At 42.8% G+C, this 25,514-nt stretch overlaps 1 protein-coding gene across 1 annotated transcript in view; it reads left to right on the top strand.

The window, feature by feature from the left end:
* GALNT10 (polypeptide N-acetylgalactosaminyltransferase 10) overlaps window positions 1–25,514 on the top strand; it is an 81,955-nt gene that overhangs the window by 40,971 nt on the left and 15,470 nt on the right. The window contains exons 4-7 of the mRNA XM_064724822.1: window positions 688–854; window positions 18,160–18,345; window positions 19,838–20,021; window positions 20,906–21,023. Of these exons, the coding sequence (XP_064580892.1) occupies window positions 688–854; window positions 18,160–18,345; window positions 19,838–20,021; window positions 20,906–21,023 (655 nt within the window). The remainder of the gene's footprint in view (window positions 1–687; window positions 855–18,159; window positions 18,346–19,837; window positions 20,022–20,905; window positions 21,024–25,514) is intronic.

The raw sequence follows: 25,514 nt of genomic DNA, 5'->3' as shown, positions 1-25,514 counted from the left end.
CACACACCTCCATTCACACAGCACACACTGGTTTGTTCTGGACATGGGGCTCCAAGGATGGAATACATTTTTGACCCCTAGTGAAAAGCTACTGAGTGGTTTTTAACTACTTTGGGTCACTGTGTGGCCTTAGAGGTTACCTGTTTAACCAGGTGTAAAGTCCACTTATGGCCACACCTGCAGGAAAGTAAACACTGCACTTCATACTGCAGAATTTTATTAATGAAACCACCTTGAAGCCAACCCTACAAGGCAAGAGTTTGTTACCCCTATTTCAAAAGTAAGAAAATTATTGCACTCTGCATCATTTTGAGGAGTAAAGAAGTTTACTAAATTTACTTTATTAAGTTGCTTACAGGTAATTATTATGGAAGTGCTGGTGTGTTTTGGAGTGTCAGGTGTCTTCTGGCAGCACCTTTTGACTTGCCCTGTGTGTGTCCAGCTGCAAGAACAAACTGTACCTGGAGAAGCTGCCCAACACCAGTGTGATAATCCCATTCCACAAGAGTTTGTTACCCCTTTTTCAAAATCATGAAAATTAATGCACTCGGCATCATTTTGAGGATTAAAGAAGTTTACTGAATTTACTAAGCTGCTTGCTGGTAATTCATATAGAAGTGCTGGTGGTTTTTGGGTGTGTCTGGTGTGTTCTGGCAGCACCTTTTGACTTGTTCTCTGTGTGTCCAGCTGCAAGAACAAGCTGTACCTGGAGAAGCTGCCCAACACCAGTGTGATAATCCCCTTCCACAACGAGGGCTGGTCCTCGCTGCTGCGGACGGTGCACAGCGTCCTGAACCGCTCCCCGCCCGAGCTGGTGGCTGAGATCGTGCTGGTGGATGACTTCAGTGACAGAGGTAGGGTGGCTTCATGTGACATCCCCATCCCTGCCTAAGGGGCCAGTGCACTTGTAAATATGTGTGTCATGACCTGAGGGGTTTTACTTGCCAGCAGCAGAGCTCAGGGCAATCTTGCTCCGGTGCATTTGAAAGCAGAAAATTCATGTTACAAATTCAGGGTGTGCTGGTTTAGCTGCTGCTTGCATGGGCTGCCCTGTGTTCTGGGCAGTATCAAAAGGCAGAGAGGCTGGTTTTAATATTCAGCTAAGGGCCTGTGTAGCCCTTAATGTAAAATGTTAAATGTTGACTCTTGAAATAACAAAAAAAAAGCCAAGAGGTGGGAAGGTGGGAATAGCTCACTCCTTACATTCTACTTTATTTTTCCTTTCTTGATGCAGAACATGTAAAAGAATCCATGATACATGGTTTCCATCTGGGACTGCCTCTGATTTGGCTTGCCTTTCTCATGAATTTTGTGCTCCTGAAGAGTAAATGTGCAGCATCCAAACCTTTTCTCTCCCTTGCTGGGAACTTCCCTCAATATTCTGTACTGCATTGCCTGGAGTTACTTTGGGTTGGGTTGAAGTATCTGCAGAGGTGTGGAGTCACTGGCACACACATCACCACAAATGGAACAGCTACTTGTCATTGCAGCACCAATGAGTGCATGTGGTTGCTGAGATCTTTTTCTCTGAGCCATTTAAATGGTGCCTGATACAAATTAAGCTGCACTTTGCCTTGTGTTTTGTTAATTAAGCTGCATTTTCTTTGTGTTTTGCACTCCTGCTGTGGTGGAAAAGGCAAGGGAAGGAGGAATCAATGCCCCTGTCATGTAGACTTTGCATAGGTGCAGAAATCCCATGGGAAGTCCTCTGACTGGTGTTGAAGAGGGCACAGTGGCTTTGAGGGGTTATGGTCAGATCTAGTAACTCTGTTTTCTCCTTTAAAGTTACTATTTAGCTTTATGAGCTGCAGAGTTCAAGCCACTGATATTACTCAAGTGAGGCAAAAGAGCTTTCTGTACGGGATCCATATCCAGAAACCTGACATCCAGGAAGCTCCTAAATGAGCTTGGAAACAAGCTTGTGAATATTTAGTGTTCTGCCCTATTCTGGCTTCCAGACAGGCACTACCCAACAGCTGTAGTGCTTGGCCTGAAGTTCATCTCTCTTTAGTTTGCAAGCAAGGCATGCTGCATTGAACAAATCAATGTTACATGAAATGAGTATTTCTTTGGAGAATTTTTGGGCTAAGGTGAGGAGAAGGAAAACCCACCTTCCTGACAAGGTCTTTTTATTGCTACTCAGTCTAGAAGCAAATTAGACAAGCTCATGCTGTAACCACAAGTGAATTGTACAAATGGATTTCTTTTCAGAGAAGTGGAAGTAATGAAATCTAGTTTCCTGTGGGTCTGTTTTCCTTGTTCTTTAGATGTGCCCTGGCCAGGTGAAAGAGAGCCTCAATCTGTACCCATGCTGTTTGTCCAGCTCACTCTTCTCTGTTCCACCTGCCCCTGATAAGACAAAAACTCTCCTTCCTTGGTCGTCCATCTTTCATGCAAAGGTTGCAAGGAGTAGCTGGGATTCATTTGTGTGCAGCATCTATTTATAAATGGATATAAAAGACTCCAGGTGCTGGACAGCAGGCTAAATTGTCAAGGGAAGAGAATAACACTCATGCAAAGAGAGTGTGTTAATAAAAATTGGTGTGGGGTTTCTCTTTGGGGTGGATTTTTCTTGTTTGTTTTTTTTTTTTTTAACCAGTATTTTCCTGCTAGCAGAGTTGATTTCTGCACACTGGGACAATTGCTGGTTAGGATGAAACATCTTTCCTTCAGTGCTGTCAGTTCTGTATCTGCACTTTTCTTCCTTACCCACACTGAGGTTGGCTTGCACATCCCTCAATGGGATTAAATAGATCTTTAGTCTCAGGGGGCTCTTAAATCCTAATTATATGGTCTTGACTTGAAAGGATGATGGCTACAAACTTCTGGTTGCAGTTTATCCATTGTTTAAAAAAAACCAAAACAAAACCCTAAACAACAAACACTTCAACCCAGTAACTGAGATTTGATCATTTAATGCATCAAACTGAAATGCATGGAGGAGCAGAAGTTCCAGGAAAGCTTTTACTTGTATCTTACATGTTTGAAAAGAGCACATGCTTGGATTTGGACTGTTAGGCAACTGCTCTGGTTATCTGTTTCTTATGATTAAATTGGAAAGATAATAAGAACTCCATGTCCAAGCTGATGATCATCACAGCTGTGCCACAGAACTGGAGAGCAGTAAAAAGAATGAGAAGAAATTTCTTGATTTTTCTTTGCAAATCTTAAATGATTGGTCCTCTGTATTGTCTGCAAAGTATTCTGTATTGTCCCCAAGAATTCTGTGCTTCTGTTTGAAATAACAGTCCCCTAAATTTGTAGCAGCATCTTTTAAAGTTACAGAATCACTGTTGGATGTAGTGACAGCAGAGGCCAGGTCTGAGATCAGAGGGGCATAGGAGGAACAGTAAATGTCATCTCCTTCCCTGAAGAGATCAGTAAATAGTCACCATAAACTCCAGTGAAAAGCCAAGGATGGAAAGGATAATCACTCAATAAAAATCTATTATTAATTTTTTTATGGAGATGTTACTCTGACAGGATAAAACATTGGATATCTCTGCTGTATCTCACGCTGGCCTTTCACTCAAGGGTTGTCTAAACAGACCTCCAGAACTTTAATAACTCTTTAAAGAATATTCTTCAATAGCTTGACCTTCCCTGGCAAGGAGATTTTCTCTCTCTCTCCTGCCAGCATTTCTTGTGTGCTGACCTGTGCTGGGGTTAAATGTGCTGGGCTTTACCAGCTGCCCTTGAGATGCTGGAATATTTCTCTCTTATTCTGCTGTTTCACTGCTTTCTGGGAATGTTGGTGCTGATCCATCAGCCTCTTTCATCCCTGTGTCTCATACATGGAGATTCTTTGCTGCATATGAAGAAAACAGGACTTTGGTAATAATGGAAATAGTAAGTGTGGAAACCTGGCTACTGCAAGCAGTGTTTTTCCTGACAGATGTTATTTTCATGTGTTTTTCATCTGGTTTTAAGCTTGAGTGTAAGGAATTTTTGGTGTGTCTATGCAGAGGGCTGAGAAGTTGGCTAACAGAGTGGCAGGAGAGTGAAGACAGATTTCTGGGTTAGCTGGTGGCTGCTGTGGTCTGCAGCAAACCTGAGGGGCAGCTGTGGCTGTGCATTATTGGAGCTCCTGGACAGATGAATCATCTTCTGGAAGTGTCAGCAGCCATTTATTTCTTAATTTGTTTGAAAGAGACAACTCTGTGACCTTTAGCAATAAACATTTTTCATCCAAAAAATGCTGTCCCGATGACAGCAAATCTTAACAGGGAGCAGCAAAAGCTTTACAAGACATGTTTTTTAAATGTTTCCTTTGCTTTGTACTTGGAAAGTCAAAATGTGCTGGAACAACTTGCTGTCTGGAATGGTGTGGGGTTTTTTGTATGCCTGCAGTATAATGCACATGGTCCAAATCTAAAAAAAGCCTAGAGCTTTACCTCACCCAAATTCTGTGCAGGATTCTGTGTCAGGCAGAGTATGTGGGAAAGGCTGCCTGTCCATGGGTGTGGTGGCTCCATCCCTTTGCCTTGAGCTGCAATTATTGTCACCTCCAGCAGCTCCTTCTGACACTCAAATCTTCCTCTCTGGGGTTTTTGGTAGGTTGGGTTGATTTAAAAGAAGCTGCTTTCCATCATGTGCCATTGGTCACAGCAGAGTGAATATTGCAGGGCTGGTTTTTACCTTCTCTACTGGTAATCTCTGCTGTCAATGTAGCATTGCATTAGGACTGCTATAATGCTTTTCTTTTCCCCACAAAATTGATTGAGAGTGATGTAAGAACTTTCTCCCCAGTTCAGAACACTTGTTGGGATTTTCTGTGCAGAAGAAAATAGTTGAATATATAGTGTAATAGTTCAGTATATTGAAGAGGGAGACACCAATTCAGCAAACTGTTGTTGGAGAATAAGAATTAACCTGGCCAGCACTGGCTGCTTCTTCCTGCATGGAACAGAGAACTGCCAGAGAGCCACAGGCTGACCTCCAAGGTTTGATAAACCTCAGCTCTTGCAGGGTGGTCCAAAATAATGCCTTCCCTTCTGGATAAGCAGAATTCTGAATGCAACACATGTGAATTACCACACTAGAATTCCTGATTATGAAAACTCCTAGCTGTGGCAGTCCTGTGTGGATTTGTGGCTTCACTTTTAATTTCTATAGCTATTCTTTCAGTCTGATAGGTTAAATTAAACCTTTTCATATGCTGGCTTGCAGGATACTAATTACATCCCCCCAAGCCTGTTGTTACCAGAATGGCCCTAAGTAAACTAAAATGTTTTTTCCATGTATATCAGTTTTCTCCTGGGGACTGTCATGTGAAATTTGTTTGCTTTTTGAATATCTAATTACCATGCTGCTGAGTGGGAATTTGGTTCTATTGTGTGATAGAAATGGGAGGAGGAGAGCTGAAGTGGAATTGCAGGTCAGTTTGTAACGCTGCAGGTTTTACTATCAGCTCTGATGGCATTTTGTTATTGATAGCTGGCCACAAGTCACAGGCAGGCAGTTCATGGTTCTTCAGGGTCTGCTTCACCCCTGGGCCTGCAGCAGAATTGCTGTGCTGAGAAATGGAGCTGTTCAGCTCTAGTGTCTGTCTTGTACTAAATGAATTGTTGTTGGTCTCCACCTCATTCCTGTAGCTTGTGGACACCTCTGCTGGAAAAGCTGTGTCTGTGTCTGCATGAACAGATGTAAAGCTGTCCTCTGTGTCAGTAATAAATGACCAGCCCTGAGCTGGGGGAGCAGGGATGGCACATCCCTTTGCAGGATGCTTGTCACAATGTTCTTTGCTTTACACCTATTTGGTAGCCCAGCACAGCAGTGGAACATCAAACACTCCTGCTGAAAGGCAGAATGCAAACTCCTGTTTTGGAGGTGAGGTCTCTTACAGGTGCAGGTGGGACTGGAACAGGTGCAGAATCACAAATAGCTGAGTTTGGAAAGGAAATCTGGAGATCATCTAACTCAGCCCCTCTGCTCAGCTACAGAATGTTTCTCCAGATCTTATTATTCACTCAAATTTTGAAAATCCCCAAGGATTGAGACTCCTTGATGTCCCTGGGGAACCTGTTCTGCTGTTCAGTCACTCTGGCAGTGACCTAGTTAAAAAAAAAGTAATTAAAGAATACCTTATGCTTAACCAGCACTTCCTGTGCTTCAGTTTGTGCCCAAGGACTCCCAGGTCCTTTTCTGCAGAGCTCCTGTAACTTATCTAGGAAACACCTGCAAAAGAATACCTCTAAAACAAACTAATTGTTTGCATTTATGTGCTTCTGGAGCAAACTGATATAATGGATTTTTCAGCCTTTCCCCTAATGTCAGGCACGGTAGGATTTTTACCTTTTCACCCTTTGCCGCAATGGAAATTTAAAAATTATTCAAGACATTTGAAGCTTACTGTGTGCAGGAGGCTGTGACTTAATTGCTGAATGTCATTAAAAGAAACATCTTGTGGTGTACTTGGGGCTGGCTGTGTGCTCAGAGGAAAGGCTACACACCACACAGGGTTTATCTTATTTTATGGCTGAGCTTGACAGAAATCAGTGATTGTGGCAAAGTGCTTGGATTTCCCATAAAACTCACGTTTCAGCATTCATTTATTTGCATATTGAGTGACAGCCTGTTCTTACTTGTTTTTAAGATTACTTTGGTATAAATGACAGTGTTTTAGAACAAATGTTGTCCCTTGTTGAAGAGGAGAACTGCAGCATCAGTCATCTCCAAAGCATGAGTTACATGCAAAGCACTCTGTTGGTACAATAATCAAGCTGGATGTGGCAGCACTGAAAATACTGCAGTCTCCAAACATCAGGATTGTTCTGGAAGTGTTAACCCAGCTGGGCCCTGTGCCCAGGGTGTTGCATGTCTGTACCTTGGCAAGATGGAAATCTGAGCATCCCTCTCAGAGCAGCCAGGCGGAATCTGCACCTGGCAATGAGAGGCAGCAAAGCTTTGGGCCCAAGTGTTTGAGTGTGTTTGACCCAAGGTGAAAATGATATTTGCAAAGTGAACCCTCAGGTCTTTACATCAAACACAGCCTGGTTTAGGGAGTGGCTCTGTAAATGCATCCTTGGCTGCAGTGGATTTCAAGGAGACAATTTTGTTCTGAGGAATGTGTATGGGAACTCATTTTCCCCTGGGTGGTCATTATGGAGATTTTGGATTTCAGCTTCATCTTGCAAGACTACTCTGTTACCTCACCTTAATTTGTGAAAACTTTTTTTAGGAGTCTATTCTATTTATACATTCAACTTGCACCTCATCTTAATTTGTGAAAACTTTTTTTTAGGAGTCTATTCTATTTATACGTTCAATCATTTAAATTTTTATTTTAATTCATTCCCTATCAGAGGGGAGACACAACCAAATCCTTCTTTTTTCCCTTGACAGATAAATCCCTGTGACATTTTAAACCTCTCTTTATATTGCAGTACAGGTAATTCTGGAGGTATGGGATAATCTGAATGGAAAAGCAAATGTGAGTGAGGGAACTTGGCTGAACCATGAGCAGCATAATTTGGTCTGGAGGGCAGAAGTCACTGAGGAGTGCAGTGAGGGAGAAGGCCAGGGGTGATTAATGTGTCATTTGGTGCAGCAGCAGGTATATAACAAATACAGCTCTGTTCCATTAACCACATCTGCCAGGCCTTAATTGAAAGAAATCATGTTCTGAGTATCTGAAATACAAAAAGGTTTAATACTTGAATTCTTTTTGATCTTTAAATGGAACAGTAACAGATTTATGCAGCTAAAGAGATTATCTTTTCATCTTCAGGCACATGCACTGTAAAAGTATTTTTTTTTTCTCTTAAATGCACTGAAGTGCATCTGGTTAGTACATCTCAGTATGGAGTGACTGTGCTTAGGACAAAGTGATGACAGCCTTTCTTGCTGAATTATCAATATTTTCATCTTAAAGCTTCTTACCAGAAAGTATGAAGAAAAGAAGAAAAAGCCAAGCTCTTTTGGGCCAACTGTGCTTTTCCACAACCTTTAAGTGTTGCTTTCAAGATCTCATAAAAGTTGTGGTAAATATTGTCCCAAACAACTGAAAGAAAGATTATTTTTATAAATTAAGTCACAGAATAAAGAGGATTTTTTTTTCCTTGTTAGAATTCATTGCAGATCTGTTTAGACTCATGAAAAATGTCTTTGAAGGAACAGACAGACAGATCTCCCTTTGGGTGAGTGGGAGAAGGTTGGTTCTTCTTGGGTGGAGAGATGTGCAATTTCTGCCCCAAGCTGCAGCGTGACTGCCAGGGAGCAGAGCAGGGATGTGAGTGTAGGAGTGAATTTGTGAACTCACCAGGAGTGAATTTGTGAACTCACCAGCATTCTTTTCCATAGTGAGCACCAAGGGAGCAATAAAATAAAAGCTGGTGCAAACGTCCCATTTTTGTTTATAAGAACAGAGTAATTTGTTATTCTCCATTTCTGGCAGTGTCTTGTGAGTGTGGGATACTTCAGATAACAGTGACAAAGTCTGCTTTGGATCAGAGTGAGATGTGGATGAAATTCAATTTTATGTTTTCCCTCCTTTGAGTATCCATTTTTAATGTGTGTTTAATGTCTGTACTCGTGTATTCCCTTCATAAAGGGATGTCTGAAACCTGCACTGTTCATTAGGCAATGCCTGGGGACCATTAAAAGTTTATTCTCTGGTGTTTTAAGAAGTGTGAGGGCCTATTGTAGTTGTTTACTGCAGCTTTGTTTGTGACAGCCTAAATTAACCAGTTTACTTTTCATCATCTTGTGTTTATTTCTCTAAGATCAGCTGCTGTGGCTGAAAGATTCTTCTAGAAAGGAAATGAGGTGGCTTTATAAGGTCGAGTGTACTGTGACCTCTCTCTCAGCTAATTATTGTGTAGTGAAGGATGTCTGGCAGTCTAAAGTTTAAAAAAAAATAAATAATTGAGGAGCAGAGTTTCCATTACAGCTCATTAAGTAAATCTCAGTGCATTGCTTGCTACTAAAAACCCTACACATGTAGCTTCTGTTAGAGGAGCTTTGCAGGAAAACAGCTTTAATTTCATTCTCCTCACCTTGAAGTACATGTCCTCATCTGCTAGGAGTCAAAAATCTAGATATCTGCCAGCTGCAGTGCAAATCAGCATTTTAATGCTTTACAGCTGCTTCTCTATAGAAGTTAATTAGAAATGTGATTCAAACACCCTCTGCCCATATATGATATCTATTACTGGTAATCACAGTTTCTGCTGTTTAAACCTGCATTTGGGGTGGTATTGACAAAGCAGCTGTTTCACACAGGGACTCTGATAAAGGTGGAAACTTCTTCACTCTTCAAAAAGCATTTAGCTTCTTCAAAATTGGAAGCTAAATGCTGCTTCAACTGAAAAATAAAAGTGAATAAACCAAACCACAGTCCTTTTCTGGTTTATAATTTCAGTTATATTTTCTTGGTAAAGAAATGGCCCACAATTCTGTCAGTGTAGCATCAGTTCCTGAGGAGCACTGCTGCCTGTTCCCCACATCAGGGATGCACTGATGGAACACAGCAATTTAACTCTGCTGGGCAGGGGAAGCCAAAGCTCCAGATTTAAAAGCAGGGACCTTCAGCTATCAGCCTTGCCCTGTCCTCTGTCATCCAGATAAAATTAATGTGTTACTTGAGAATGGTGTTGCCCACAAGATGGCTTAGTTTTGGTATCAGTGCAGCTGGAACAGGCCTGGGTTTGTGCTTCAGGATTTAATGGATTTATTGACCTCTCTAGCAGATGTCACTGACTTACTGTGATAGCTGCATTTCTTGTGAGTAAAGTAAACCAGAGTGTTGGGAACTGATGGTGAAGAGGCCTAGAAGAAGAGTAAAATGTGAGTTTGTAAATTATACTTCTGGCGTGGCAGAGTTTGTTACTGCAAGTCACTTGTGTGTGTTCTCCCTGCAACTGTATTGCAGATTTTGTCATTTGCCAAATGCATTGTTTTCTGTTCTCTGACACACAGACTACAGGACAAACCTCCTTCTGCTTTGTCATTCATGGTTATTAATGTTCAAGCATCATTGTAGGACTGAAGGATTGTCAGTGAGTTTTCCAATATTCCAAGTTGGCTGCAACCCCAGAGCAGAAACTCTGTAGTTCTCTGCTATTAATTTTAGTCTTCATAGTTGTTCTTCCTCACTTAGACACTGGAGATCAGAGCCTGTGGGACCCAAAGGGTGCATTCCTACCAAATCAAAGCCCCTTGCAAGTGAGTTACATCTCTAATGGACTGTTCTCTAACAAGACAAAAGTCTGAAGCAGACTTCTCTGTCAATCCTTGTGCTCTTTCTGGAATATTTCCTTTTCTGATGATTTGCACAGAGCAAATACTTTGAGGCCAAGAAGTTCCTTGCCTCTCTCAGCACTATTCATGTACAAAGCCAACCCTCTGAGGACTGGTTTGTTTTGGCATCTTCTTTTCTTTTCCTTTTTTCCCCAGCAAAACTCAATGACTTTTAAGGCTTTAATCTTGCAACTCTGATATGTTCCAAAATGTTTCAGTAAGAACTGTCTTAACACTTCATCTGCCTGCATCTCTTGAGATGATGGCAAGTTTTGCCTTGCTGTTGGTCATGGGCTTTAGGCTCCTGTCATGATACCCCGTGCAGAACATCACTGGCATCGGTGGCTGTGTCCTGACACACTCCCTGGGCACAGAAAAGGCTTTGGAACAAAATTCTGAGGTGCTTTTGCACCCCTCCTTGTCTCTCCAGTGCCCAAAAAGGAGTTGATGGTGTAGGTTCAAGGCAGTTAAAGATTATGAGAGTGCAGGCATTCTTTTGGTTAAACAACTGGGCAGACAAAGCTACTGGTGTGGCCTTAAGATGAGTGCAGAGATTGCTTGGGTGAAGGCAGGAATTTGGGACAGTAATGCCCTTCCTTGCCAGTCACCATGGCTACACCAAACTTGAGCTGAATATTAAGTGTACTGCAAGGAATTCTCCCCTGTTTTGGAGCTACAGAGGCTGTGTAGGCCAAAACCTGCATCTCTCCAGTGAGTGTGTGCCAGCACAGCAGCTCTGAGGTTAAAAGCAATCAACAGGAAATCACTGAGAGTCACAAAATACCCTCTTTAGATGAAATGTGGTCAACAGAAGAGGAAAAAACCTAAGTGGGTGCTTTAATCTTGATACATATTTAATGAAATGGGAAGGGAGAAGAGTAAACTAATGAGAATGACTTGAGTGTTTCCCCTGGGAGAGATGGGTTCTGGCAAAGGGGGAAAAACTGATCCTGTAGGTTAGCCAGGAGGTCAGTGTGCAGGAATTAAGAGGTGATGCACACACCACAGGTTGGCTGCACTGCTCCCAAGGAACAGGAGCTTGTGAACCTTTACAGCATGAAAGAAAGATAAGTAAATGGATTTTTCTGGATTCCCTCAGAAGGCAGCAGTTGGAACAGACTCCTTTACAAATTAAACTTTCCTGAGAGATTGAGAGGTTGTGCTGTCACTGAGATAATTGCTCCCTGTGTATTTCCCTGCTTGGAATTGCAGCCTTCTAAACTTTCCTTGGAGTCTGGGTGTGTTTATATACTGATCAGTAAGTGTGAATTTTCCCATTTTAAAATTACACCTTTTTGTCTGCATTCAGTGCTAATGTCTCCTGAAGGATTCCTGAGCAGGGTTGGGATGTTTGCTGCAGGGTGGAGGAAGCACTGAGAAAATTCCCTTTGCAAACTGAAGGGTGAATTTATGGCATGGCAGGACAGCAGAAATTTGTGAGCCTGAGTTTATCACAGCCCAGGCTCACACCTGGTGGTCTTTTCCCCACTAGCTCTCAACCTGGCTGATTTCTTGGGCACCATTCTTCCACTTCTGTGCACTTTATTGTGCCTGAAACAGAAGCTTAGTTTGAAACCATTTAGAAAGAGAACAAAACCAGTAAGGTTTTCAGCAAACCCTTTTCATCTTTGTTAAAGTCCAAACCATGCTATATTATCATGCTGTATTATCATTCAGCTATTGTCTCATGCAAAGAAACCCCTTCCCCCTCAAAAACCCCCTTTTAAAGTTGTGCTGAGACCCAGCACTGATGCAGAATGGGCACTGGAAACTGGACCCCCTCCCCTTTTGGAGTCCACCCCAGAACTGTAATCAGTGAAGCCACAAATATTAATTCTCTCCTTTCTCAAGCCTTTTCCTCTTTGTAAGAAGATTCAGCTTGGAAAGCTGTGATCAGCCTAATCAGTTTTCTATTACTGAGACTGGTGCTCATAGTACAATTTGTTAAATCAATTTATTATCCTCCCAACCAACTTCAGTGATCAGAGCGTGAAAACATTGAAAGAAAATTAAAACTAGTGGAAGTGCTGCCTGTTTGGATAACAGCACATTTTGCTGTTTCAAAGGATTACTCATCTGCACCAAAACAGGGAGAGAAGTTAATTCCAATGATTTAGAATCTTCTATTTCAGGGAGGCCTGGCTTGCACATTATGATGGATTCAGGAAGAAGTATAATTCGTTCTTAAATTGTTAAACAGCACGTTGGGGCCAAGTAGCCAAGTAAAAATGAATGGATTCATTTGTAATCTTCAACAAGCATGTCTGTGTGTGGGAGGGTGGGGATGGCAGGCTGGGGTAACCTGTAAACAAATGCCAGATGCATGCTGGCACTTGAGGCTTTGCTGTTGGAAAGCAGCCAGAATAACCTGCAGAGAAGGGAAATGGTCCTTTTCTGCCTAAAATGGGATTCTGCAGATCCTCCAGCCCTGTCCTCCTGTGCCCTGCAGTGGGAGGGGGAGGTTCCCTGGGTTTTCAGAGGTCTCTCCCATCTCCACAGCTTCAAGATTCTGAGTGTAAACTAAAGCACAGCACCTCAGCAGGTCCTGTGGGGCAGGGGGACCTTTGGTGCTATCCATGGCATCTGAGTGATGTGGGAAGGTGTCTGGGAATGTTTCCTTTTTCTGCAGTGCTGTTGTTCTGGATTGAGTTGGTGATACACATCTGGAAAAGGCACTGGAGCTGCAGATGTGCTCCACAGTGTAAAATTCAGAAACCAAAGCTGATGGTATCGTGTGAACCATGAAATGTTGCACTGGCAGGACAGAAGTGTTTCGCTCATAGTTCTTTCATAGGACATAAATCACTTTAATAGTTTCAGTCATGGCTGGTTTTTTTTTTTCTAATATTGGTACTCCCTTCCCTGCTAAATACTGCAGAGCTGTTACAGGGACTATAAGCTATTAAAAAAAAAAAAAAGAAAAAACAAAAACAACTCCTTGGACTCTTCTGTCTTCCCCCAGCTTCTGCATATGCTTGTTTTTGAATTTCTTAGGTGTCTCTTCAGGTGGCAGAGTACAATGTTGGAGTGAAAAGTCAACTGGATATGAGGAATTCCAGTCTTGGAAGGTCCTTGCCATGACTAGAGGGATCTGAGGGCAGCTCTGCTTGGATGAGGCCAGTAGGAAGAAGTACAGTAAGAGCACCAGAGAAATTTGACCTAGGGAAAAAAAAAAAAAAACTTCTTTTGGGAAGTTTAGGGCTGCTTCTGTAAAGCAGGCTGCCTCTAAAGCTTCTCTGATTTCTTCATACAGCTTTATTTACAGCTCAAAGTAAAGAAAGCAGCAGTTCTTGACTGGCACACACTGTGCATCAAATTTATTGCAAAGTGTGCTAACAAACTACCAGAATAGTTTTTAATCTGCAGGTAATCTTACTCTCATTTATATTTTTGGGCTGTGTTAGTTTGCCCAGCATAGGCACAGCCATTGGAATCTGTCCAGTTCACCTAACAACTTTCATTAAAGAAAATTGCCCTTGTAATAAAAATTACTCAGTGTGACAAGATTCCATAATATTTTTTTTTAAAGCTTCATTAAATTTTGTAGCAGTTAACGGCACTTGTTTGGGTTTTTTAAATTTTCTTTTAAAAGCAAAATTTGGCGTAATTGGGACAATATTTGAAATAGAATGAAGTAACTATTTTCTATCTGGATGCATAGAAGCCAGGCTGTGTGGCAGGAAGGGTAAGGAAATAAAAAAAATCCCTTAGAAAACCACATTTTACTGATTTTTGTGTATTGTGAGGCTGCTCAGATGTCTGTGACTCTTCAGTCAGGCAAAGCAGATGCAATAAACTCTGCCCACTTGCAGTGCATGATAGAGAAGTCTTAATCTTACAAAATGCAGTGAGCAAAGATGGATTTTTCTGCAGCAGCTGGGAGGAGCAGCTTCCCTGAGCATCACCCTGCAGGACAGCCCTGAGCAGGTGTCCCTGCTGCAGGGTGAGCTCACAGGTGCTGCTGGAGCAGCTGCAGCTTTTCCTTGTTCTCCCAACCATCAGGGATATAATTCCTGATGTGTGAGGCGCTTCAGCAGTGCAGCAAACAGCAGGCTCCTCTCTGCAAGCATGGAATGCTTTGGTATTTTCTTGCTATGGAAATGCAGTGAAGTGCTCAAGAAGCAAACCCAGCTTTTGGGAATGCAGTGAGAAGTCAGGGGATTAGACTTTCTGCTCTCTCTTTGCAGAGTGCTTGCTTGAGAAAACTCCATGGCTCCAATGCCTTCCTTTCCCGATTACACTATGAAAATGGGGAAATCTCCATTTTGAGCTGCTTGTATCAATAGATACCTGTCTAAAATCACCCTGTCATTACTCAATGTAGCAGAGCAGCCATCATCATCCTCACAGCTGATGTGGCCAGGTCCAGTGACTCTGTGTTCACCTTCTGGCTGTGTCAGACCAGATCCCAGGGCATCCTTGTGTTTGGTAGCAGGCTGAGCATGCTGTGCCTGTGTCCCTGGAGGAGTCACTGCAGCTGCCCCAGGTGTCACCTCAGATGAGATTGCACCACAAACCAGAACAGTTCAGAAAGGCAGGTGATGCTGAAATGGAAATGATGAACACACATGTGGTAGACAAACCTCTGGGATCTTGCATAGTCTCATTTTTCTCATTTTAATCAAAATAAAGAGCTGAAGAAAGGGTCTTTATATTTTCCATTGGTTTGGAGCTGTGGATTTTTTAAGACTTTCCAGTGCTTCATAGATTTGGCTTGAATAATGTAAGTATTGTGTAGTCTGATCTTCCAAGTGTCTTCTGCTATTATCAATCTCTGGCTGTTGTTAGGGAAATCAGCCTGAGAGTGTCTGTGTGACAGTTCCCTCCTTTATTATAACGAGCACCAGCAGCCACTCTGGTGTTTATCTTGTCTTGGGTACATTAAGTAAAGTCTGCATCCTGGTTTGGGCTTAGCTGATTTATGCTTGAAGTGAGGATTGTTTGTTCTCTGTGATGAAACAATCTTTTGTGACAAACTAACAATGGCAAGGGATGAGCTCTGATGTTAAACACTGGTAGCTTTTCTTTCTTTTTTATTTTTTTCTCTTCTCGTTTTAAGTCTACCCACTGCCTCAGGAGGAAGGCAGCTGCACTAATAATATGTCTAGTCTCTGTGGAAGGCCCTTATTTGAAAAATCTGTAATTGAGTGGACAAAATTTCTGGTTGCTTGAGAGGATCTATTCAGAAGAGACCTGAAAAGGATGAGGGAAAAGCACACTAGACATCAAGAAGTCCTAAGGGCTCTATTGAGAGGGAAACCTATGTAGATATTGTGAGACAATTACACTTGTCAGGCAAAACACTAAAGTGGATCTGTGAAATAAAATCCTGGGGAACGTTAAACAAAGCTTTGAACAGGGCAGAGAGCTTGCTGGGAATACCTCAAAAGCAGGGAGGTGTATTTGGGTGGTGTTTGAAGGAAGGCACATGATGGCTGCTTCAAAGAGCAGGCACAGAGTGTGTGTTAGCACAGGGCTCCTGACCATTCTCACAGCTGCCAGGTCAGCACCAGGGGGAGAGCTCAGAACTAGGTTAAATTTGTGCTCCTTTGCTCTTTTCAGTGAGCTGTTGCAATGCCCAGCCTCCCTGGTGCCCTGATCAGGGACACTTTCCTGCTGCTGCCCTTTCCAGCCCCTGCCTTTGATGCCTCCTTTGGAAGCTGAGGAAGATGTGCTGTACAGAGTGGAGAGGATGTGTTCCTACAGAAGGCAAATGCCCTCACAGGGTTATTTGTATTTCAGTGATTGCCTCTAGTCATGTTTTGTTGTGTGAGATTGTAAGGGTTGCTTGCTTAGATGTAAGATAAGAAGTTTTGTCTGGTGAGGCTTCTTTCCTACACCAGTTGCTGACTGCAGTGGGTGGTGTGGGGCATTAATGAACAATCTCTGGCACCCTCTGAATGGGCTTTGCTGTCAAAACCTCAGATGCCTGAAAGATCAACCCATTAGTGATGAGGCCAGCGTCAGCTCAGCCTATTTTTAGGTTTTTCTTTGCTGCTTCACTCTTTGATGTAAAGACAGCTGTGTTCCCCTCGCTCGTTATGCAGACCAAACTTTTTATCTCCACTTTGGAACAAGCTGTCCATTGTTTTGATCACTTAGTGATCTCTCTCTGCAGCTCTGCTGTTTGAATTCTTGTTAATCGTGGTGACTGCCACTGTGTTAACTCAGATGTGGCTCCAGTCCATGTTCAGTTGTGTAAATATTTCCATATTTTAATGCAAATGTCTGACAGGCATTTGAGGAATCCATCCCCATACACAATGTGGCTGTGCCTGCCTTGCACGAGGAGTGTCTGACTAGGCTTTCCCTGGTTTTTATTTATGCATGAGTAGATTGTTATGTTGTGTGTTTTGATGAAACCACAGAGAACTTAAATGCTCTGAGTGTGGTTTACTTCTGAAAACCAATTCCCCTGTGTCTTTTCTAAATTACAGTGGTTTTCCACAAGTATCCAAGACTCCTGGCTCAGCTGTCTTTTTATTCCTTTTTCTTTTCCTCTGCTTCTTTCTTTCTTTCTCATCCTATACTTTTTGTTCCTCTTTTTTTTTTCCCTCCTGTGTTTAATTGCTTCTAAAGTTTTGGAACATCTTCAAAAGATGCTTAGGCAAAAGTCTTGCTTAGGCAGTTATTTTTCGACCTTTAAAAGCAGTAAGCTTTATTTCCTTTTTCCTGTTACTGCATTTGTTACCTGTCACAGACATACTTTATGAAAAATCCTTTTGCTAGGATTTTTCTCCTGGGAAGCTGAGGCACCTCAGAAACCAAATGTAAACAATAATTTTCTGCTGCTGTGGAATGCAACAGGTGCATCTTTGATTGGTCTCGTGTGGTGGTTTTTAATTAATGGCCAATCACATTCCGACTGTCTCAGACTGTCTGATCAGTCACAAGATTTTATTGTCATTCCTTTCTATTCCTTGCTAACCTTCTGATGAAATCCTTGCTTCTATTCTTTTAGTATAGCTTTGTGACAGTGTTCACCGGGGTCTGAGGATGAGGGAAGAGACGAGGATCTGACTCTATGTTTCAGAAGTATTGATTTATTATTTTATGATATATGTTATATTAAAACTACACTAAAAGCATAGAAGAAAGGATTTCAGCAGAAGGCTAGGTAAGAATAGCAAAAGAAAGAAAGAATGAATAACAAAGGCTTGTGGTTGGCCATTAATTAGCAACAACCACGAGACCAATCACAGATGCACCTGTTGCATTCCACAGCAGCAGATAACCATTGTTTACATTTTGTTCCTGAGGCCTCTCAGCTTCTCAGGAGAAAAAATCCTAAGGAAAGGATTTTTCAGAAAATATCATGGCTACATAGTTTTAATATAATATATATCATAAAAATAATAAATCAGCTTTTTGAAAACATGGAGTCAACATTCTCATCTCTTCCGTCGTCCTGAGACCCCTGCGAACACCGCCACAGTTACCTGTTGAGTCCACACCTCCAAAAGCCATCTCCCTCTGGTGAAGCCAGGGCAGGATTTTAAGGAATTGTTTGTTGCAATGTCTGCTTTTCCCCAGAGCTGTGGAATGCAACAGGTGCATCTTTGATTGGTCTCATGTGGTTGTTTCTAATTAATTGCCAATCACAGTCCAGCTGTCTTGGACTGTCTGGTCAGTCACAATTTTGTTATCATTCTTTTTCTGTTCTTAGCCAGCCTTCTGACTAAATCCTTGCTTCTATTCTTTTAGTGTAGTTTTAATAACAGATATCATAAAATAATAAATCAGCCTTTTGAAAACATGGAGTCAAGATTCTCATCTCTTCCCTCATCCTGAGACCCTTGTGAACACCACCACAGTCACCTGTTGAGTCCACACTTCCAACAGCCATCTCCCTGTGGTAAAGCCGGGGCAGGATTTTAAGGAATTGTTTTTTGCAGCGTGCCAATGTCTGCTTTCCCCCAGAGCACCTGAAGAAGCGGCTGGAGGATTACATGGCGCAGTTCCCGCGCGTGCGCATCCTGCGCACCAAGAGGAGAGAGGGGCTGATCCGCACCCGCATGCTGGGGGCCTCGGTGGCCATCGGGGACGTCATCACCTTCCTGGACTCCCACTGCGAGGCCAATGTCAACTGGCTGCCCCCTCTGCTAGGTGAGTCGGGGGTGCTGAAGTTATTCCCACCTGCTGCTTTCCCCTCCCGCTGTAAGTGGGTAAAAGAGAGAGCAAACCGACCGCAAGGCTCAAGTGAATTGTTGGCAATTTGTAGTGTTTAGTACAAGACTTTTTTTCTGTTCTGGAGTCCTGCACTGTGCAGTAACCTTGTCATATGGTTTTGTTAATTAAAGAGCAGAAATCATATTCTTCTCATTAAATGAAATAATTTGCATCTTGCTAGAAGAGTAAACTATCATGTCAGCTTGCAGAGAGGAATGGCTTTGTGATACAGAAAAGATACATACATTTTTTTTATATACAGTTTTTGAGTAGCTTTTAAGGGTTTTATCTCCTGTATAACTATATTTAACTTCATAGTCTGTAAGGCTGTGAAAAATATTTCTTGTGAATGAGAGCTGCTGGTGTCTATTTGTGGAACATGGGCACCCCTTTCCAAGGCAGCACTCCATCTTTGAGGAGGTGTCAGTTCCTTTCGAGGATGACTAATTGAAGGGACAGTGCCTTCTGTTTCTGGTACCTGCCTGCCTCCAGCCAGGACCAAACTCCTTCACAGCCCTGCTGCCAGTGACCTGTCAGAGCTCTCTGAGGTGTGACTTTCTCAAATAGGCTGTGGCAACAATAGTCAAGCAGAGGTTTAAGAAAGAGTCAGATTTTCCTGCAGGATTGATGGATGGTTATCCTGTTGCTTTCACTACAGTTTATATTTGGCAAAAGTTTGAAACATTTGCAGCTTTATGAACCCCAGGGAGGGAGGACAGAATTAGCTCCAGTGCCATTTAAATGAGAACACAGAGAGGATGCTTTGGTTTTTAAAGCACAGAAAGGATTTCTGTGAGATGTGTTTTGGAAGCTGAAACATCATTTTATCCCCTCTGCTCTGAGAGCTAACTTCCAACAAGAGACCATCTCAGTAACAAAGTATTTAAGGAATTCCAGATGTTTATGCAGGAATTTATCCTGTGTTGTATTATTTGGTTGGAAGAAAAGGTTGGAGGGGAGGAGGTAACACTTGCATTTCTTGAGCCTGCTGAGAGTACTTGTGCCATTAGTCTGAAATGCTTCCTGCCAGATTCTGGTGTGGCAATTAGGGCTGGGTGGTGCAGTGGGTTATTCCCTGCATTTGGATCTGCACAGAAGGGGTTCACATCCTGGTCACCTGTGGAAATGAGGATTGCTCACCGAGTTCAAGAAGTCTGGTTTTAGCCTGCCAGTCAGTTCTCTGTGGTAGTGTGGCTGTGTCTTCCCATTCTGCTTCTGGGTGATGGGTGCCTGGTGTTTTTCTCTCAGTGATTGCAGAAGTAGCAGATAAATTGATATAAATTGGAGCATCTGCTCACGAGAGAAGGAACAGGAAGAAAGCTCTGTCATTCTTGGACAACTTCATATTTTGATGCTCTTTTTTTTCGTAATTTCATGGAGAAAGGAACCAGCTGGTGCAGGTTTTCTGACATGTTTCTCCCATCTTCAGATCGCATTGCCCGAAACCGCAAGACCATCGTCTGCCCAATGATTGATGTCATTGATCACGACCACTTTGGATACGAGACCCAGGCTGGAGATGCAATGCGAGGGGCGTTTGACTGGGAGATGTATTACAAGAGGATCCCTATTCCTCCTGAGTTACAGAAACCTGATCCCAGTGATCCCTTTGAGTAAGTCACTGAAGCTGCTAAGAGCCAGCTAATGAAATAACACCCTGCTGCAGGCTTGGTTTACACCTCAGCACAGCAAAAGCCAGGAGCTGGTGTTAAGCTACTTGCTTTTTTGGCAGCTGTTTGCTTTGCTGGTTTAAAAGAAATGCATTGTGTAGTAGCTGTGAACACTCTCCTTTTCATTGCTGTTTTTTGCCACGTTAATTCCTGCAGAAGTTAACATTTCATTGAAAACTCTAATGTGTAACAATTAATGCGGTCATTTATTACTGAGATCTTTCAAACATAACTTAGTATCCCTACTGCTCTGCCAAAAACAACAAATCAATGGTGGGTTATGTGTCATTCCCAGGTGGGGGAAGAAGAAAATTTAGCAGAATAATTACAGCAATTTTGATTATTACAGTGCACTGCAGAAGAAAATCTGTGATCAAGTTGTGCTCTGCTGTTGCTGTGCTTGCCAACATTGAGACAGTTCTGCTGTCCTTTATATGCTGCAGTGTTTAAAAAAAACCCTACCAACAAAACACTTTTTGAGGTCAAACTCAAAGACTCAATCCTACAATAGAAGCAGAGCTGTGTGGAGCATTCAGGTCCCTTGGGCTGAGCTGGTGTCCTGTCACTTTATGGTCAACTCCCTGCTTGGAGGAGAGGCATTGGCAGGTTCTGAAGGGAGCCTGCTCTGGTTCTCCTCATTTGCAAGTGGGAAATCAGTCGATAACCCCAAAACAACTGTTTGATGCACTGACAGGGCTGTAAAGGCACTGGGAACACTGGGTGGTGGAAGGAATATTTGTCAAATCTTGCTTTGTTTTTTAAATGTTTAGCTAGAGATCTGTGTCTTTGTGATGTGTTTGTAATATGGAGTCTGGTTTTTCCTTAAGGTCTCCTGTAATGGCTGGAGGACTGTTTGCAGTCGATAGAAAGTGGTTCTGGGAGCTGGGAGGGTATGATGCAGGTCTGGAGATATGGGGAGGAGAGCAGTATGAAATATCCTTTAAGGTGAGCCATGTTCTCTGGAAATTACTTTTGTTTTGAAAAGTAAGAATTTGTTCTGAGGCGCAGAATGTGAATGATCTGTCTTGTCCTTACTTTTATGTGTGACTAAAGGTGAAAGAGCTGGGAGTAGTGAGATAGTGCCCAGAAGAATCAGCACTGATGTGAGCAGTGACTGTGAGGGTGAGTTTTGGAGCAGGATTAGCTGGGCTGTGCCTGTTCTGTGGTCACAGCTCCAGTGCAAGCACTCTTCCCAGCAAGGGTAAGTCAGCTGTGTGGAGCTCTCTGCCTCTGGGGCTGCTTAATGCTCACCTGGCAAGATGTGAAATTCTCTTCTCCTTGAGGGAGGGAGGATTCCAGTTCCAGGAGGACTCAGTGCTCAGCTTGAGTTCTCAGAGAGGAGAACAGCTTTGTCTGAAGTCAATCCAGCTGACCCTGGCTGTGAGGAACTCAAGCTGTTACTTACCCAGGAAGAAATTTTCAACAACTGCAGTCATTACTGTGCCTGGCAATGACTTTGGGTCATTATCTGCCTGGCCTGGGGACACTTGTGCCACTAACTGATTGAGCTGGTCAGTGGAGGGCTTTAAGGGTTAGCCAGCTGACCAAAAATCCATACAAAGAGTAACAAGTCACTGTAACCCACCAAGACTGCTGCTACCTGTGCTAGGTTGGAATATCGCACTCTGAAATCCATTTTGGGAAACCCACCAGCATGTTCCAAACCCCTGAAGGCAGGTGCCCAGTCTTCTCTTCAGTGGGGAGAATCCTTCCCATAGCCTGGACCAAACTGAGTAAAGATGTCTACGTTAAACTCTGTTTGAGGTTTCTTTCAGAGGTTGAATATTTGATTTTACAGGTGTCTGGATGCCGCTGGTCTAAGCTAGCTGACCTTAGCAGGAGGTTGGAGAACAGCAGGGATGTGGTGCACAGTTTGGCTTCAGCAGCTAAAATTCTGTCTCCCCTGACAAATCATGGCTGATATGACAGCCTTACAAAATCTTAAAAACAGATTCCAGAATCTCCATGCCCCTGTGCAGTTCCGAGAATATCAATCCTCAGCAAGCCACACTGCCGTACACACACCCCATGTGCTGCTGGGCAGCAAACTGGGAGAAAAGACCCTGATTTTGAGACAGCCTTTTGTTCCATCATTTCCCCACCAGAACCCATAAGTCACCTTGGGTGTCCCTTGTCCTCTGTAACAGTGGCACCCTCTCTGGGGGTGTCACTGTGGTTGGAGCCATTCCACCTTTGTGTGTGGTGTGTAATGAAATTGTGTAGGGCACTCATTCTCTGCAGGAGGGGCAGCATTCAGGCTCTTCCTCTCTGAAAATTCTGGTTTCCAAGAGTGATGACAGTGGCTGGGCAAGCCCTTTGTCTCCAGTGCCACAGCAGACAGTCACACTGCTTGATCTGCAGGAAATAAGACTGCTTCATTCATCTGTTTGCTTATCCCTTCTGAAACATGCTGTGTTTTATTTCAGTCCAGAGATGGTAATTTATGGAGGGATAAATTTGCTTTAATTAATCTCTGCAAAGACCCCCTTTTTTCTTTCATTGTGCAACAGAAAAATGAAGTTTTCACTGAAAGAGGCTCAGTGTATTTTCAGAAATTAAGATAAATTGATACATTCATCTGTGGCTGATAGATTTAATAATTCTGCTGGAATTGCAAGAATAGAAGGTTTGTTCATAGAATTCATGAAGCTATGACATTTCCTGGTGAGCTTAGAGCCATGTTTTTACCTTTAGAAACAGATTGAGATTTTGTAGTTAAAGGTGCACTGTCAAATAATTTAAAGCTCTGGCTTTAGGTGTGGGGTACCTGCTTTCACATTATTTATTATCTCATGGGAATTCAGATTATACGCATGCCAGATTTACAGGCCACCTTTAATAAAGAATCTGTTCCTGTCCCTGGGTGTTGTGGGGCAGATACTCTTCTGTGCTGCTGGCCTGTGATCCATTGCATTGGATCTGGTCTTCTTGAGCCTCACCAGGAGTACAGGACTTCTGGGGGAGGTTTTTTGTGGTTTGGATTTGGTTTTGCCTTAAGCATATTCTTTTTTTGGCCATTCATGGACTGTGCTTTGCTGGTTTTGCCTTTATTTTAAAATACATGGCTCTGTTGCTGAGAGACTGGAAATAAACAAGTTTATTTAGGAATCTCTTGCCTTTCTTTTTAGAAATCATACGTATTTCTGTTATCAGCTGTCTCTGCTTCCTATTGAGCAGAAATTTTCAAGCAAGCCAACAGAGAAAGCATCAGTTTAACACCTCAGAAAATATTTAGCTAGAGGGTAGATCAAACTCTAGAAGCCTTGAACTTTGTATGAAACATGTGCATCAAACACCATTAGAAAACATTTCATGTAGGTGGGACAAAAACTTGAGGTGAACTTTCTAACCTTCACTGCTGGTTTGTTGTTTTCTGGGTGTTAGCTATCCCTTAAAACAGAAGTTTCTGCTTCAGAAAGGAATGAGTTGTTCTATCCATCCCATATTGAAGCAGAAAACGGGCATTGCTTCCTTCTCTTGCCCTGAGTGCCACCAGAGCAGCTCAGGGTCTGTCAGGGGGTTCCTGCTCAGACACAGCAGGCAGATCAGTCTGCACTGTGCTTACAGGTGAATTCCCAGGTGCTGCTGATCTTGAAGTGAGTTCCTGTATTTTAGAAAGAGGGTGAACAAGCATTCCCAGCTGTCTCTGTGGGGCGTTTGTCACCTTTCCTCTGTTCAGCAGGCTTCATTCAGGGAGGGTTCTTTGCTTTTTTGGAGTCACCTCTCCTCTCTTGCAGTTTTTCCTGATCTCTTTTTTTTATCTTCCTGATTGTGGAAACAAAACTCAATTCTTTACCCAAAGTTATAATGGAGCTTTCCTCTTCTAAACACAATTTATCAGCTGCCTACGTAAGCACTTCATTTTTTTTGACATAAGTGCATTTAATTTGGAGCAGCATGTGTGAAGCATTTAAACTGTTCCCTTCTGCAAGTGCTACTTTATACAGCACTTATCTATGCTCAGTTTTATTTGAGATGGTGTTGCCTATTTTCCAGTATTTTTGTGGCTTCTATTCTGTTTGGCTTACATAAATCTTCACTAAACTGCTTCACGCCTCTCTTCCATAAATACATAGTCTCTGATTTTTTTGGTTATGGGGAAACAGAAGAGTAAAAAGGGATATGTCTGACTTGTGTAGGCATAAATAAAATATAGATGTACTTTGTATCTCAGATCCAAGTGATGTGGTTCTCAGTCCTTTAATTGCACACTGTACTTGAAGAGTAAAGAATGAGAATTCAGAATGTCCCTCTCCAGGTGATAAATCATTCCAGTTTTAGAGATGTTTGCTTTGTAATTTGGAGATTGTAAAGCCGTCATAAAATTCAAAGGACTCAGTGCAAACAAGCCAAATTGACAGTTTCCCTGAAAAGAACCATTAAAAGGGAGACAAAAGAGCTGGTTAGTACTTGTGGTCTTCAGTTCTTGCTGCAGCAATAGGAAAAGAGCCATTGCACTTATTCTGGTCATTGTAGGTCATTGCATTTTTCCAGATCCTTTTCCCAAACCATCAACGTGGATTGCTTCTGATTTCCACAGCTTAAAACATGTTCCATATTTTCCAACAAATCCAAGTGCTGCACAGCTTCTGTTCACATGTCTAATGCCTGCCTCTCCTCTGCCCCATGCCAGCAGCACATTTCTGATTCCCATTTTGCCCCTGGGCTCTGGCAGGTGTGTAGTTTGGGTGCAGCTGCCAAGGGATCCCTTCTGACAGCATTTCTGCTTGTGTTGCTGAAGTCAGTGCTGATTGTGAGCCTGCACTGCTCATTCCAGGCACATCCTCACTCCACTTTGCAGCAGCTCACGTTTGCCCACACTGGAACAGGCCAGGCATTCTGCTGCTTTTTTTTGTGGGTTTTTTTTTTTTTTTTTAGCCAACACATGCTGCTTAATTCTAAGGCTCTCAGCTGCAGTACAGGGTGGCTTCTTTCTCCCTTCCTATCTGGTGATGCACAGTTCAGTTTCAGACCATTGCCTTGAATTTTTTGCCTCTGTGCACCCTCTCCTTGGTTCAGGTTCCTGAGCAGCCTCCCACCAAGCAGCAGCAGGGAAGTGCTCCCCTCCACTCCCTGAAATGTGATTATTAGAAAGTGCTGTCATTGCTCTCAAATGCTGCAGACTGTGAGGAGAGGCTGTACGGGTGTGTGGTGTGTGAGAAGGTGCTGTGCAAACACACAGATCCCAGTGCCCCATGGGCTGCCTTAATCTCTCAGAGAGCACCACGTCCCAGCAGCAGGAGCAGCTGATGCTTCCAGTACAGAGGATTACAGTTTCCCTCAGTTATTGCCTTTGCTTTCATCCTCTCACCTGCTTTGTTATAAAGAGAACCCCCTTGACTTATCCTCTGTGCCCTTTTCTTCCCACCTTTCAGTGTGTGCTCACACAACCAGCCAGCTGCTCTCTGTTGGTCCATCCCATGGTCTTCATTTCTG

This window comes from Zonotrichia leucophrys, chromosome 13 (assembly GCF_028769735.1).
Source record: "Zonotrichia leucophrys gambelii isolate GWCS_2022_RI chromosome 13, RI_Zleu_2.0, whole genome shotgun sequence".
In the NCBI taxonomy this organism is placed as follows: domain Eukaryota; kingdom Metazoa; phylum Chordata; class Aves; order Passeriformes; family Passerellidae; genus Zonotrichia; species Zonotrichia leucophrys.
The sequence above is the reverse complement of the archived record's forward strand: the minus strand, read 5'-3'. Positions and strand labels throughout refer to the sequence as shown.